Source organism: Mirounga angustirostris, unplaced genomic scaffold, assembly GCF_029215605.1.
Source record: "Mirounga angustirostris isolate CCGP_5_RB_7025 unplaced genomic scaffold, mMirAng1.0.hap1 SCAF_17, whole genome shotgun sequence".
Classification (NCBI taxonomy): domain Eukaryota; kingdom Metazoa; phylum Chordata; class Mammalia; order Carnivora; family Phocidae; genus Mirounga; species Mirounga angustirostris.
In genome coordinates this window covers 26,112,068-26,125,269 of record NW_026991725.1, presented here as the reverse complement: position 1 = coordinate 26,125,269, position 13,202 = coordinate 26,112,068, and the positions used below count along the sequence as shown (strand labels likewise).

General features: G+C 39.7%; 1 protein-coding gene across 5 annotated transcripts; it reads left to right on the top strand.

The window, feature by feature from the left end:
- Positions 1–9,588: 9,588 nt before the first annotated feature.
- On the top strand, positions 9,589–10,344 carry LOC123841177 (keratin-associated protein 4-12-like). 5 transcript variants are annotated; one of them, XM_045870844.1, is made up of 3 exons: positions 9,589–9,713; positions 9,840–10,013; positions 10,065–10,344. In XM_045870844.1, exons 1-3 carry the CDS (start codon positions 9,589–9,591, stop codon positions 10,342–10,344), a joined length of 579 nt encoding a protein of 192 aa, XP_045726800.1. The 5 variants fall into 5 exon arrangements, with proteins under 5 accessions (XP_045726800.1, XP_045726797.1, XP_045726801.1 ...); XM_045870841.1 differs by having other exon boundaries at positions 9,804–10,344; XM_045870845.1 differs by having other exon boundaries at positions 9,589–9,925; positions 10,211–10,344.
- Positions 10,345–13,202: the final 2,858 nt, after the last annotated feature.

Here is a 13,202-nt window from a genome sequence, read left to right as displayed (position 1 = left end):
AGACCCTTTAAGTAGGATATAGTGTCCTTCCTCATCTCTTATTACAGTCTTTGGTTTAAAATCTAATTTGTCTGATATAAGGATTGCCACCCCAGCTTTCTTTTGGTGTCCATTAGCATGGTAAATGGTTTTCCACCCCCTCACTTTCATTCTGGGGGTGTCTTTGGGTCTAAAATGAGTCTCTTGCAGACAGCATATCGATGGGTCTTGTTTTTTAATCCAATCTGATAGCCTGTGACTTTTGATTGGGGCATTTAGGCCATTTACATTCAGGGTAACTATTGAAAGATAGGAATTTAGTGCCATTGTATTGCCTGTAAGGTGACTGTTACTGTATATTGTCTGTGTCCTTTCTGGTCTATGTTGCTTTTAGGCTCTCTCTTTGCTTAGAGGACCCCTTTCAAGATTTCCTATAGGGCTGGTTTTGTGTTTGCAAATTCCTTTAGTTTTTGTTTGTCCTGGAAGCTTTTTCTCTCTCCTTCAATTTTCAATGACAACCTAGCTGGATATAGTTATTCTTGGCTGCATATTTTTCTCATTTAGTGCTCTGAATATATCCTGCCAGTCCTTTCTGGCCTGCCAGGTCTCTGTGGATAGGTGTGTTGCCAATCTAATGTTTCTACCATTGTAGGTTACATATCTCTTCTCCCGAGCTGCTTTCAGGATTTTCTCTTTGTCTATGAGACTCATAAGTTTTACTATTAGATGTCGGGGTGTTGACCTATTTTTATTGATTTTGAGAGGTGTTCTCTGTGCTTCCTGGATTTTGATGCCTGTTTCCTTCCCCAAATTAGGGAAGTTCTCTGCTATAATTTGCTCCATTATACCTTCTGCCCCTCTCTCTCTTTCTTCTTCTGGGATCCCAATTATTCTAATGTTGTTTCGTCCTATGGTATCGCTTATCTCTCGAATTCTGCCCTCGTGATCCATTACTTGTTTATCTCTTTTTCTCAGCTTCTTTATTTTCCATCATTTGGTCTTCTATATCACTGATTCTCTCTTCTGCCTCATTTATCCTAGCAGTTAGTGCCCCCATATTTGATTGCACCTCATTAATAGCCTTTTTGATTTCAACTTGGTTAGATTTTAGTTCTTTTACTTCTCCAGAAAGGGTTTCTCTAATAACTTCCATGCTTTTCTCAAGCCCAGCTAGTATCTTTAAAGTGATGATTCTGAACTCTAGATCTGACATCGTACTAATGTCCATATTGAGTAGGTCCCTGGCAGTCGGTACTACCTCTTGTTCTTTTTGTTGAGGTGATTTTTTCCGTCTTGTCATTTTGTGCAGAGGAGAATAGATTAATGAGAGAACAAAATGCTAGCAGAGTAACAACATCCCCAGAAAAGATACTCTAAACAAATCAAAAGACCTGAAACAGTGGGAAAATAAAGGGAAAGAGAGAAAAAAGAAAAAGATAAAGATAAAGATAAAAACAAACAAAAAGGGCGCCTGGGTGGCTCAGTTGGTTAAGCGACTGCCTTTGGCTCAGGTCATGATCTTGGAGTCCCTGAATCAAGTCCCGCATCAGGCTCCCTGCTTGGCAGGGAGTCTGCTTCGTCCTCTGACCCTCCCCCTTCTCATGTGTTCTCTCATTCTCTCTCTCTCAAATAAATAAATAAATAAATAAATCTTAAAAACAAACAAACAAAAACAGAACAAAACAAAACAACAACAACAAAAAAACCAGAATGTGATCAAATATGATCAGGCTGGTATATAGATCAGTGCCACACACTAGATTTTGGGTGTATTTTGGTCTGTTAGAAGAAAGTGCCTCCCAAAATTTTAAAGAAAGAAAAACTTATATATGTACAAAAATAAGGGTTGATATGATGAAGGGATGGAATATGACTAAAGATGCAAATTATAAAAAATTTTATAAAAGGAATTGATAAGAAGTTGTTTGAAAAAAGAAAGAAGAGGATTTAAAAAAAGAAAAAAGAAAAAAAAGGGAGAGAATGTGATCAGGCAGAGGAGTAGGAAAAAACCATATAGTAGAGATTTAGGGTATATTTTGATCTGTTAGAAGAAACTATATCATAATTTTAAAGAGAGAACAACTTATATATATATATATATGCCAAAAATACGGGTAACTACTATGAAGGGATAGAATATGACTCTAAAAATGAAAAATAAAAATGTTTTTTTAAAAAAGGGATTGATAAGATGTTGGTTGAAAAAGGGAAAAAGAAAAATTCAAAAAAAAAGAAAGACAGTTAAAAAAAATTAACTTTGGAAGACTAAAGAATCATGGTAAAAAAGCCATGAATTCTATGTTTAGTATTCCCCTAGCGCTGGAGTTCTGCAGTTCTCATTGATCGGTAAACTTGGTCTTGGCTGGCTATTCTCGCTGATCTTCTGGGGGAGGGGCCTGTTGCCGTGGTTTCCAAATGTCTTTGCCGGAGGTGGAATTGCCCCACCCTTGCCCAGTCCGGGCTAAGTAATCTGCTCGGGCTTGCTCTCCGGAGCTTTTGTTCCCTGCGAGCTTTCTGTACAGCTTTGGAGGCGGAGAGTGAAAATGGCGGCCTCCCAGCTCCGCCTCGGAGGAGCCGAGAACTTGGGCCCCGCTCCTCAGTGAGCCCCCAGAGAAAAGCAGTCAGTCACTCCTGGCTCCCCAGTCTCCGGCCGCACTCCGTGCTCACCGCATTTCTATCTCTGGCACCCGACCCCGGGTGGAGTCTCCAAACTCAGCAGATCCCTGCGGTGCGCTCCTGCGCTGCTCCTCCCGGGGGAGGAAGGTGAGTCTCCCCGGATCTGCCGCTTGTTGGATCCCTGCTGGAGGAGCAGGGGCCCGACTGTGCTGCGGATCATGGTTTATGACAACCCCGAGCTGAGAGCCCGCGCCTCGGCTCCGTCTCTGCAGTCGGCTTCCCCGCTCCGATACCTGGGAGCTCTGCCGCACTCAGGCACCCCTGGTCTTTCTGTGACCCTGAGGGTCCTGAGACCACACTGTCCCAGAGGGTTCCATCCCCCACTCAGCCACCGGAGTGACGTCCCTCAGCGGAGCAGACTTTTAAAAGTTCCGATTTTGTGCTCCGCGGCTCTATCACTTGCCAGAAGCGGCTGACGGAGGCCTCTCCCCCGCCATCTATCCTCCCGAATATCGCCTCGGATTCACTTCTCCGCACATCCTACCTTCCAGAAAGTGGTCGCTTTTCTGTTCAGAGAGTTGCTGCTATTCTTTTCTTCGATCTCCTGTTGAGTTTGTAGGTGTTCAGAATGGTTTGATCCCTATCCAGCTGAATTCCTGAGAGGAGACGAAATCCAGGTCTCCTACTCCTCCGCCATCTTGCTCTGCCCCCTAGTGCACCTCTTTTTATGACTGAGAAGTCTTTCATAGTATGGAGACATGACATTTGTTTATTCACCTGTTGGTAGACACGGGTTGTTTCCCAGATTTTTTTATATTACAAATAAAATCTCCATGAACATCTGTGAACAAATCTTTATATGGACATATCATTTTAGCTTTATTTTTTAAATTTTAATTCCAGTGTAGTTAACATACAGTGTTATAGTAGTTTCAGGTATACAATATAGTGATTCAGCAATTCCATATATTATTCAGTGCTCCTCAATATAAGTGTACTTTTTTTTTTTAAGATTTCATTTATTTGACAGAAAGACACAGCAAGAGAGGACACACAAGCAGGCGGAGTGGGAGAGGGAGAAGCAGGCTTCCCACAGAGCAGGGAGCCCGATGTGGAGCTCAATCCCAGGATGCTGGGATCATGACCTGAGCCAAAGGCAGACGCTCAAAGACCGAGCCACCCAGGCGCCCAAGGTAAGTGTACTCTTAATCCCCTTCACTTATTTCACCCATCCACCTATCCACCTCCTCTCTGGTAACTACCTGTTCTCTATAGTTAAGAGTCTGTTTTTTGGTTTCTCTCTTTTTCCCCCCCTTCGTTCATATGATTTTATTTCTCTTGGGGAAATACTTTGGGGTGGAAGGCTAAGTCATATAGTAGGTGTCTTTAACTCTTTAAAATAAAAACTGCCTGTTGTACAAAGTGATTGTGCCATTTTATGTTCCTTCCTTGTATGAAAGTTCCAATGGCTTCATGTTATCACCAACACTTCGTAAGGTCAATCTTGTTAATGTCAACCATTCTAGAGGGTGTATGGTATTATCTCATTGGGGTTTTAATGTGAATTTTCCTAATGATTAATGATATTAAACATCTTTTCATGGGTTGACTTTCCATCTGTATATTTGCTTTGATGAAGGTCTATTCAAATCTTTTGCCCATTTTTGTTGGGTTGCTTATTATTGAGTGGTAAGAATTCCTTATATGTTCCATATACAAATCCTTTGTGAGATATATGTTAAGTATTTTCTCCAGTGTGTGACTTGCCTTTTAATTTCCTAAACAGTATCTTTTTAAAAATTTTGATTTTAATTTCAGGTGGTTAAAATAGTGTTATATTAATTTCAGGTGTACAATAGTGATCCAACAATTCCATATATCACACTGTACTCATCACAAATGAATTCCTTAATCCCCTTCACCTATTTCACCCATTACCCACCCTTTGGTAACCATCAGTTTGTTCTCTATAATTAAGAGTCTGTTTCTTGATTGGTTTCTCTTTTTTTCCCCTTTGCTCATTTGTTTTGCTTCTTAAATTCCACATGAGTGAAATCATATGGTATTTGTCTTTCTCTGACTGATTTCACTTAGCATTATACTCTCTAGCTCCATTCATGTCATTGCCAATGGCAAGATTTCATTGTCTTCTGTGGCTGAATACTTTTCCATTGGCGATAGAGACCCCATTTTCTTTATCCATTCATCTGTTGGTGGACACTCGGACACTTGGGCTTCCGTACATGGGCTGTTGTAAATCATGCTGCTATAAACACAGGGATGCATGTATCCCTTCGAATTTGTGTTTTGGTATTTGGGGGAGGGAAGGGAAGACCCAGCAGTGTGATTACTTGATCATATGGTAGTTCTTTTAGCTTTTTTTTTTTTAGAATTTTTATTTATTTGATAGAGACACAGTGAGAGAGGGAACACAAGCAGGGGGAGTGGGAGAGGGAGAAGCAGGCTTCCTGCCAAGCAGGGAGCCTGAAGTGGGGCTAGATCCCAGGACCCTGGGATCATGACCTGAGCTGAAGGAAGACGCTTAATGACTGAGCCACGCAGGCGCCCCTACTTAGCTTTTTGAGGAAACTCCATACCATTTTCCACAGTGGATGCACCCCCCCCATGTTTGCATTCCTACCAATAGCATGGGAGGCTTCCCCTTTCTCCACTGCCTCACCAACACCTGTTCTTTCTTCTGTTGTTGATTGTAGCCATGCTGACAAGTGTGAGGTGCTATCTCATTACAATTTTGATTTGCATTTCCCTGATGGCAAATAATGATGAGCATCTGTAGGTCATCTTTGGAGAAATGTCTGTTCATGTCCTCTGACCATTTTATAATTGGCTTATTCGCTTTTTGGGTGTTGAGTTTTGTAAGTTCTTCATATATTCTGGATACTAATTCTTTATTAGACACATCATTTGCAAATATCGTCTCCCATTCAGTTGGTTGCTTTTTAGTTTTACTGATCATTTCCTTCACTGTGCACAAGCTTTTTATTTTGATGTAGTATCAATAGTTCATTTTTGCTTTTGTTTCCTCTGTCTCAGGAGACAAATCTAGAAAAAAAGTTGCTACAGTCGATATCAAAGAGGTTACTGTCTAAATAGCATCTTTTGAAAAGTAAAAATTTTTTTGATGGAATCCAATTAATTGATTGCTCTGGGATGCAATTAAGTTGATTTAACAGTTTGATCCTTTCAAAACTTACTTATAAACGGTGTGAGATGGGATCAGAGCACCCTTTACTGTAGGGAAAAAATTGCCCCATTCCTGAGGCAATATTATTCTAAATACTCTAACCAATGACCCCTGAATTCACTCTGTATTCACTCTGGCTCATGGGAGCATGTGCTGTTTCTGGCCTGTGTCAGCTCCAAGAATTGTTTCCCTTGTCTTTTATGGAGGTAGGGTGGGGCAGTGCAGCTCTTTTTCTGCCCTTGGCTAGTTTCTTCATGCACATGCACTCATAAGTACTCAGCTGAAGATGGAGGTGGACCCTCTGCAGATCTCTGAGGTTCTCTGTGCAACTCTCTTTTCTCTGGTACTCTATCCTGTGAATTGCTGCTGACTTGGCCTCCTTCATCCCAACTCTGTCTCCTCAAGTCAGGAGGATTACCAGGCTCTACCTGGTTCTCTCTCCCAGAGCTGCACCCTCCAGAAACTCTCTTCAAGAAATAAACTGAGGCAATTCTAGGGATCACCTCATTTGTTTCCCCTAAGGTACCAGTGTTCTGACCCAACAGCCAATGTCTAAAAACCACTGTTTCATTTATTTTGTCTAGTTTTTTAGCTGCTTCAGGCAGAAGGGTAAATCCAGTCCCTCAACTCCTCAGCAGGAAATATAAGTCCCTTTTTTTCCCCCTCTGTTCTTCAATTATTTAAAAAAATTCATGTAATATAAGCAAATAGATTTTCTGTATGTGTTCCCTTATTTTTTTCTACCCATCAGCACTTTTTTTCCCCCAAATTTTCATTTAAATTCTAGTTAACATATAGTGTAATATTGGTTTCAGGAGTAGAATTCAGTGATTCATCACTTACATATAACATCCAGTGCTCATCCCAACAAGTGCCTTCCTTAATCCCTTCACCCATCTAGCCCATCCTCCACCCACATCCCTCCTTTATTTGTTTAGACACATTGTAGAACACTATAGACACTTTGCTCCATCTGCTTTATCATCTCTTAACAATATATCCTGGAGATTACTTCATAGTAGCATATAAAGATACTCCTTATTCCTTTTTACAGCTGAATAGTACTCTATCATGGCGATGCACCAGGGCTTATTCACTCCTACACTACTGAAGGACACCCAGGTTGTGTCTAGCTCTTGTTTTGTTTTTACAAATAGCAGTGCCATGAATAATCTTGCATAACATCTTTTTATAGTTTTGCCTGAGTACCCTGGATAATTTATAGAATTGGGATAGCTGAGTCAAAGAATAATGCCACTAATTATTGTCAAATCTTTTTAAGAAAGGTATAAGCATGCCTACTTCCACATAATCTATTAGACAATGTTGTCAAATTTTGAGTTTTTGACAGTCCCACAGGTGAGAAGTGGTATCCTGTATAATTTCATTTCCATTCCTATGTGTGAGACTGGGCATCTCTATATGATGAAGAGAGATCTTCATTTTATTTTTCCATCAGGTTTTTCCTCTTCTCCAGTCTAATTTTAGAAATGCTTTATATATTAAGGTCATTGGCTCTTTGTCTTTGGTATAAATTGCAAGTATTTTTTTTTTCATTCAGTCATTTGTCTTTTTACTTTGTTTCTGGTGAGATTTTAAAATATATTTTCTTTATTACAAATTATTATCTTTTCACTATCAGAATTTAATTGCAAAATGTATGTGTATACAATTGAAAAAAATATTAAATTATGCGTCCTCTTTAAGTGAGTTCTCCTGCCAACTCTACTGCCCATTTTGTAAGTGATCCTGGTTGACTCTCTTTGAAGTGCGATTGCATCACTATCCTCCTTACTGCTCCCATTGCCACCAATCTAGACAGGCATTCATCTCTCATCCCTAGCCTGCAACCACCACCTAAACTTTCTTCCTGCTTCCTGTCACTCCACCCACCCCCAGGCAAATAATATTTTAAAAGCCTAGATGTTCTCTCACACCTTTCTCCCAACTGTGTGATGATACAATATCCACTTTCTTTGCATAAATTCAAGAATATCTTTACATTCTCATTTTAGCAGTGGATTATTATTTTTCTTTACCATCCTACAAATACCAACCGGACAAGTCATTTACTCCATCAGAGGCCAAAAATAAACCCCCATTCAATAATATCCCCACTGTCTGAATGTTTTTCTTTTCTCCATCCATCTAGATTATCTATAGTATGATAAAGGGTGAGTAAATGCCCTATGTTTTCCATAAATTCCACATTCACTCAACTAACATTCATTCAGATTACTAGGCACCATGTTTATATGGTAAATATACCTATATTGGCTTATATGAATAAGCCAATCTCTGACCTCATGGGGTATATAGAAGGATTGGGGGGGATATGAACCAATTATGATAGAGTGTGATACCCTATAGCACAGGTATCTTGGAGCAAAAGGGAAAGAAGGATTCGTTTTGAATGTGGTAGATGTCAAGAAAGACATTAGAGATGAGTTGGTATCCAGACTAGACATTTATGTATGAGCAAGAGTTTGCTGAACTGACAAGGGAGAAAGCACACTTACACAAATGAAACAGTATGAGAAAGGACATGGATTACTCCTCACACCTGTTTGAAACTTCTAAGAAAGAACCCTATTGACTATATGACTTCAATCTATCTGAGCCTCAATTACCTCATGTCTGAAGAATTAAGAAAAGTTGTGACCACCTCTTAGAGCCCTTGTGAAGTATAAACAAGGTAACAAAGATGACTCAAAATTCCTGACATACAATAGGCACTCAAAAATAGTGTTAGTATTATCTCATATTTCATAAGTGTACAGATTTAAATACATAATTGTTATTTATCAACAATGTTCTACATGCTTGCCAAACCCCTACATATGTATCTTGTTTGTCTTATTCAAGTGCCTACAGGACACAGATTAAAGCTTAACCCCTTAGATATGATTTATAACAAGCAAAATACCTCAAACATAAGTTTTTGAGAGACAAAAGCTCAGAATATAAGAAAATATTCAATATACATATTCTATTGGGTATGTTCATCCACTAAAATAGGAGAAAAAATACTCCTTTATGATACCCTATCTCTGAAGAACATGTCCATAATAATTTTTAAAAGGGCCTATTCATGCCAATGGGTTTTTTACTATTTAATAGTAGTGAATCATTGCATTATAACTTTCAAATTGAATAGATTCAATAAGACAAAACAGATAGGAACTTTGTTAGGATCCTTCATACCTCACTGGCCATCCATAAAATCCAAAGGAATCACAGTATTCTCCACTGCACACAAGGGACACCCCGCCCCCCCCCGCCCCCCCGCCACCAAGATGGCTCTTTCATCCTATTTTCCTACCAGCATTCTCATATGACTTGTTGTTAACCTCTTGACAGCAGATTTAGTCATCATAAAATCCATTCTCAACATACTATCCTGGAGTTAAATACATAAATGAAGATTTAATACTTGTGAAATCCAATGAAACAATGCCAGGGGATGGGACTACTTTGGAAGACATATCAGACAACGGAAGAAATAATGGGAGCTGATTCAATTGGTTTTAACCAAATGAGACAGCTCACAGTACAACAGGAGAAGGAAATGGAGCCTTTTCTATATATAGGTATATTTACCAGATAAACATAATTATCTAATTTACTAAAACTAACTGATTTTCTATTAGGATAAACAACAAGAAGGGTCCTGCACATGGTCATAGTAGCTCTCAGCAGGGTACAAAAGTGACAGAGGGCAGGGAGAGATCACACTTGAGAACCTCATTCTTCTGGAAACCCACCCAGAACCTCCACCCTCTGACACCATGGTCAACTCCTGTTGTGGCTCCGTCTGCTCTGACCAGGGCTGTGGCCAGGAGACCTGCTGCCACCCCAGCTGCTGCCACACCACCTGCTGCAGGACCACCTGCTGCCGCCCCAGCTGCTGCGTGTCCAGCTGCTGCCGCCCCTCCTGCTGTGGTCCCAGCTGCTGTGGCTCCAGCTGCTGCATCTCTAGTTGCTGCCACCCCACCTGCTGCAGGACTACCTGCTGCCGCCCCTCCTGCTGTGGCTCCAGCTGCTGCCGCCCCTCCTGCTGCATTTCTAGCTGCTGCCGCCCCGCCTGCTGTGGCCCCACCTGCTGTGGCTCCAGCTGCTGCAGGCCCAGCTGCTGCATCTCTAGCTGCTGCCGCCCCACCTGCTGCCAGACCACCTGCTGCAGGACCACCTGCTGCCGCCCCAGCTGCTGTGTGTCCAGTTGCTGCCGCCCCTCCTGCTGTGGCTCCAACTCCTATGGCTCCAGCTGCTGCCGCCCCTCCTGCTGCATTTCTAGCTGCTACCGCCCCTCCTGCTGTGGTTCCAGCTGCTGTGGCTCCAGCTGCTGCCACCCCTCCTGCTGCATCTCTAGCTGCTGCCGCCCCTCCTGCTGTGGTTCCAGCTGCTGTGGCTCCAGCTGCTGCCGCCCCTCCTGCTGCCTGCGCCCAGTCTGTGGTCAGGTCTCCTGCCACACCACTTGTTATCGCCCCACCTGTGTCATCTCCACCTGCCCTCATCCCATGTGCTGTGCCTCCTCTTGCTGCTGAGCCCCCTGCCGTGTGACTACCATCTCTGTTTACCTCTGCCCTACAGGTGTAGACCCTCCTTTCGTGCTGAGCATTAGGACATATGAAGGCTGGTTGACCTCATTCAACAGGTTGAGCCTCATGATTCCAAAGAACCCATCCCACTATCTCTGTGAGCACATTCTGGTTCATGTTAAGCTCCTTCCATTATTATCTTTTCCTTTCAATATTGGTGCCAAATATGGATATTAATCTGTAATCCATCAGCTAAAAAATTAGCCCAGTCCTCTAAATTTCTCTTTCTTCCTTATCACTTAGGGGCTCTAGATTATCCTTCCTAACAAAGTGAATATTATCTGTAACCCCTGTGCAGTACTGATTTGATACCCTTTGACCTGGGATTCAGTCATACCCTTAGACCTGGGGGTCCAGTTATGTAGTTTCTAAAAGAGTGAATTTCTTATGTTTTGTTGCTTCTCTGCTTTCTAATAAACTTTTCTACACATAAAAATTCATCGGTATTGTTCTCTATTGTTTTCATGATCATTTTACTCAGTAACTAGGCAACTATATTTTACATGATGATACAGGAAGAACACTCATGCTGAAACCACTTTGAGAATAAGTGCTATATCAAATATAGATAATTTAAGATATTGGAACAAAAGCAGCACATATGTATGTCCACATGTATATGTCTTAATATCCTAAATTGGGACAGATTTAATTCATGTCTTTAGCTCCTATTTTTAAATTTTAATTTTTTATTGAGGTATAATTGACATATAACATATATTTCAGGTATATACCATAACTTGATACTTGTATACTCTAAGAAATGATTACCACAATAAATCCAGTTACTATCTGTCACCATACAAAGTTACAAAAATTCTTTTCCTTGTAATGAGAACTTTTAAGATTTATTCTTTTAGCAACTTTCAGGTATGTGATACAATATTATTGACTATAGTCACCATGCTAACATTACATCCCCATGACTTATTTATTTTATAACTGGAAGTGTACACCTCTTGACTACCTTCACCCAGTTTGCCCACCCCCAACCCCACTCCTCTCTGGCAACCACCAATCTGTTCTCTGTATCTGTGAGTTTTGTTTTGTTTGTTTGTTCATTTGCTTATTGAAATCATACAGTATTAGTCTTTGACTTAACTTAGCATAATATCTTCAAGATCCACCCATGTTGTTGCAAATGGCAAGATTTCATTCTTCTTTATGGGTGAGTAAAATTTCATTGTATATCTACACCACATCTTCTTTATCCATTCATCCATTGATGCACACTTAGGTTGTTTCTCTAGCTTGGCTATTGTAAATAATGCTACAATGAACATAGGAATGCATATATCTTTTTGAATTAATGTTTTCATTTTCTTTGGATGAATACCCAGGAGTGGAATTGCTGGATCATATGGCAGTACTATTTTTAATTTTTTAAGGAACCTCCATATTGTTTTCCAGAGTGGCTGCACCAATTTATATCCCCATCAACAATGCACAGGGTTCTCCTTCTTGAAGCCATGCTTTGCAATCACATGTTGGGATAGCCCCCCTTCTATTACATCCCCTTCAATCAGTAAACCCAATGTAGAAAGAAGGTTATAATGACAAATTTAAACATTAGTAACATATTTTTAAATGAAAAGCTTAGTAAAATTACATAAATACAATAACAAATGAAAAGTTTAATAAAATTAATTATATAAACAAAGATAAAAAACTAATGAAATAGAAAAGGTCTGGTAAAACTGATCAAAGAGAGAGAAAGGGAGAAAGATGATGACTGAAAGACTGACAAATAACATTATGCTTGAAAAGGGGAATAATCAGCTCCCAAAAGAGTAGAAACTTTTACAAAACATATCAGAACATTACATATAAGTTTATACCAATATGTTTGAAAATTACAATTGAATTGACTATGTCTAGAAGAATATAAATTGGTAAAATTAATTCTAGAAGATATACAAAACATAAATAAGCCAATAACCATTAAAGAAACTATACCTATGATCCAAAATCCATCCTCTACATATATTGATACTAAAAAGCCAGACCCATGTTGATTTATAAGTAAGTTTACTAAACCTTAAAGTTCTCTCCCACTCCAACTAAGAAAAAGAACGGAAGTAAAATCTTCCCAATTCATTTTTAGTAAACAATATTAAAAACATACAAGAACAATGTGATAAAGGAAAATTATAGGCCTATATTATTGAAGATTATAGATGCAAAATTCCCATAAATACAAGCGAAATTTAGCAATATATAAAAGGAGTAACACATCATAACCAAATAGAGTTTGTCCTAGACATTCAGGAATGCTTCAAAATTAGACAATATTTAAATAGGCTTGTTGATACTACTATATTAAAGAAGAAAGACTTCAGGATTATATCAATAATTCAATAATATGGGAAAATTCAAAAACATGGGAAATTCAATAATGGGAAAATAATTCAATAATATATAAATGTATTAGGGTTCTCCAGAGAAACAGAACCAATAGGAGACAGATATAGATATAGATGCACATTCATATACATAAACACACACACACATATACAGAATCATATATATATATAGAGAGAGAGAGAGAGAGAGGTATTTATTTTAGGGAATTGGTTTATGTGATTACAGAATTTGAGAAATCCTAAGATCTGCATTCAATAAGCTGGAGACCCAGAAGATCTGACGGTGTAAATACCAAATCAAAAGCCAGCGGGCTCAAGACCCAAGAAGAGTCAATGTTTCAGGAAAAGACTGATATCAAGGGAGTCAGACATGAGGAGCTCCTTTTTAGTCAAAGTGAGGGGACATTAGCGGTTTTGTTCTATTCAGATCTTCAGTTGATT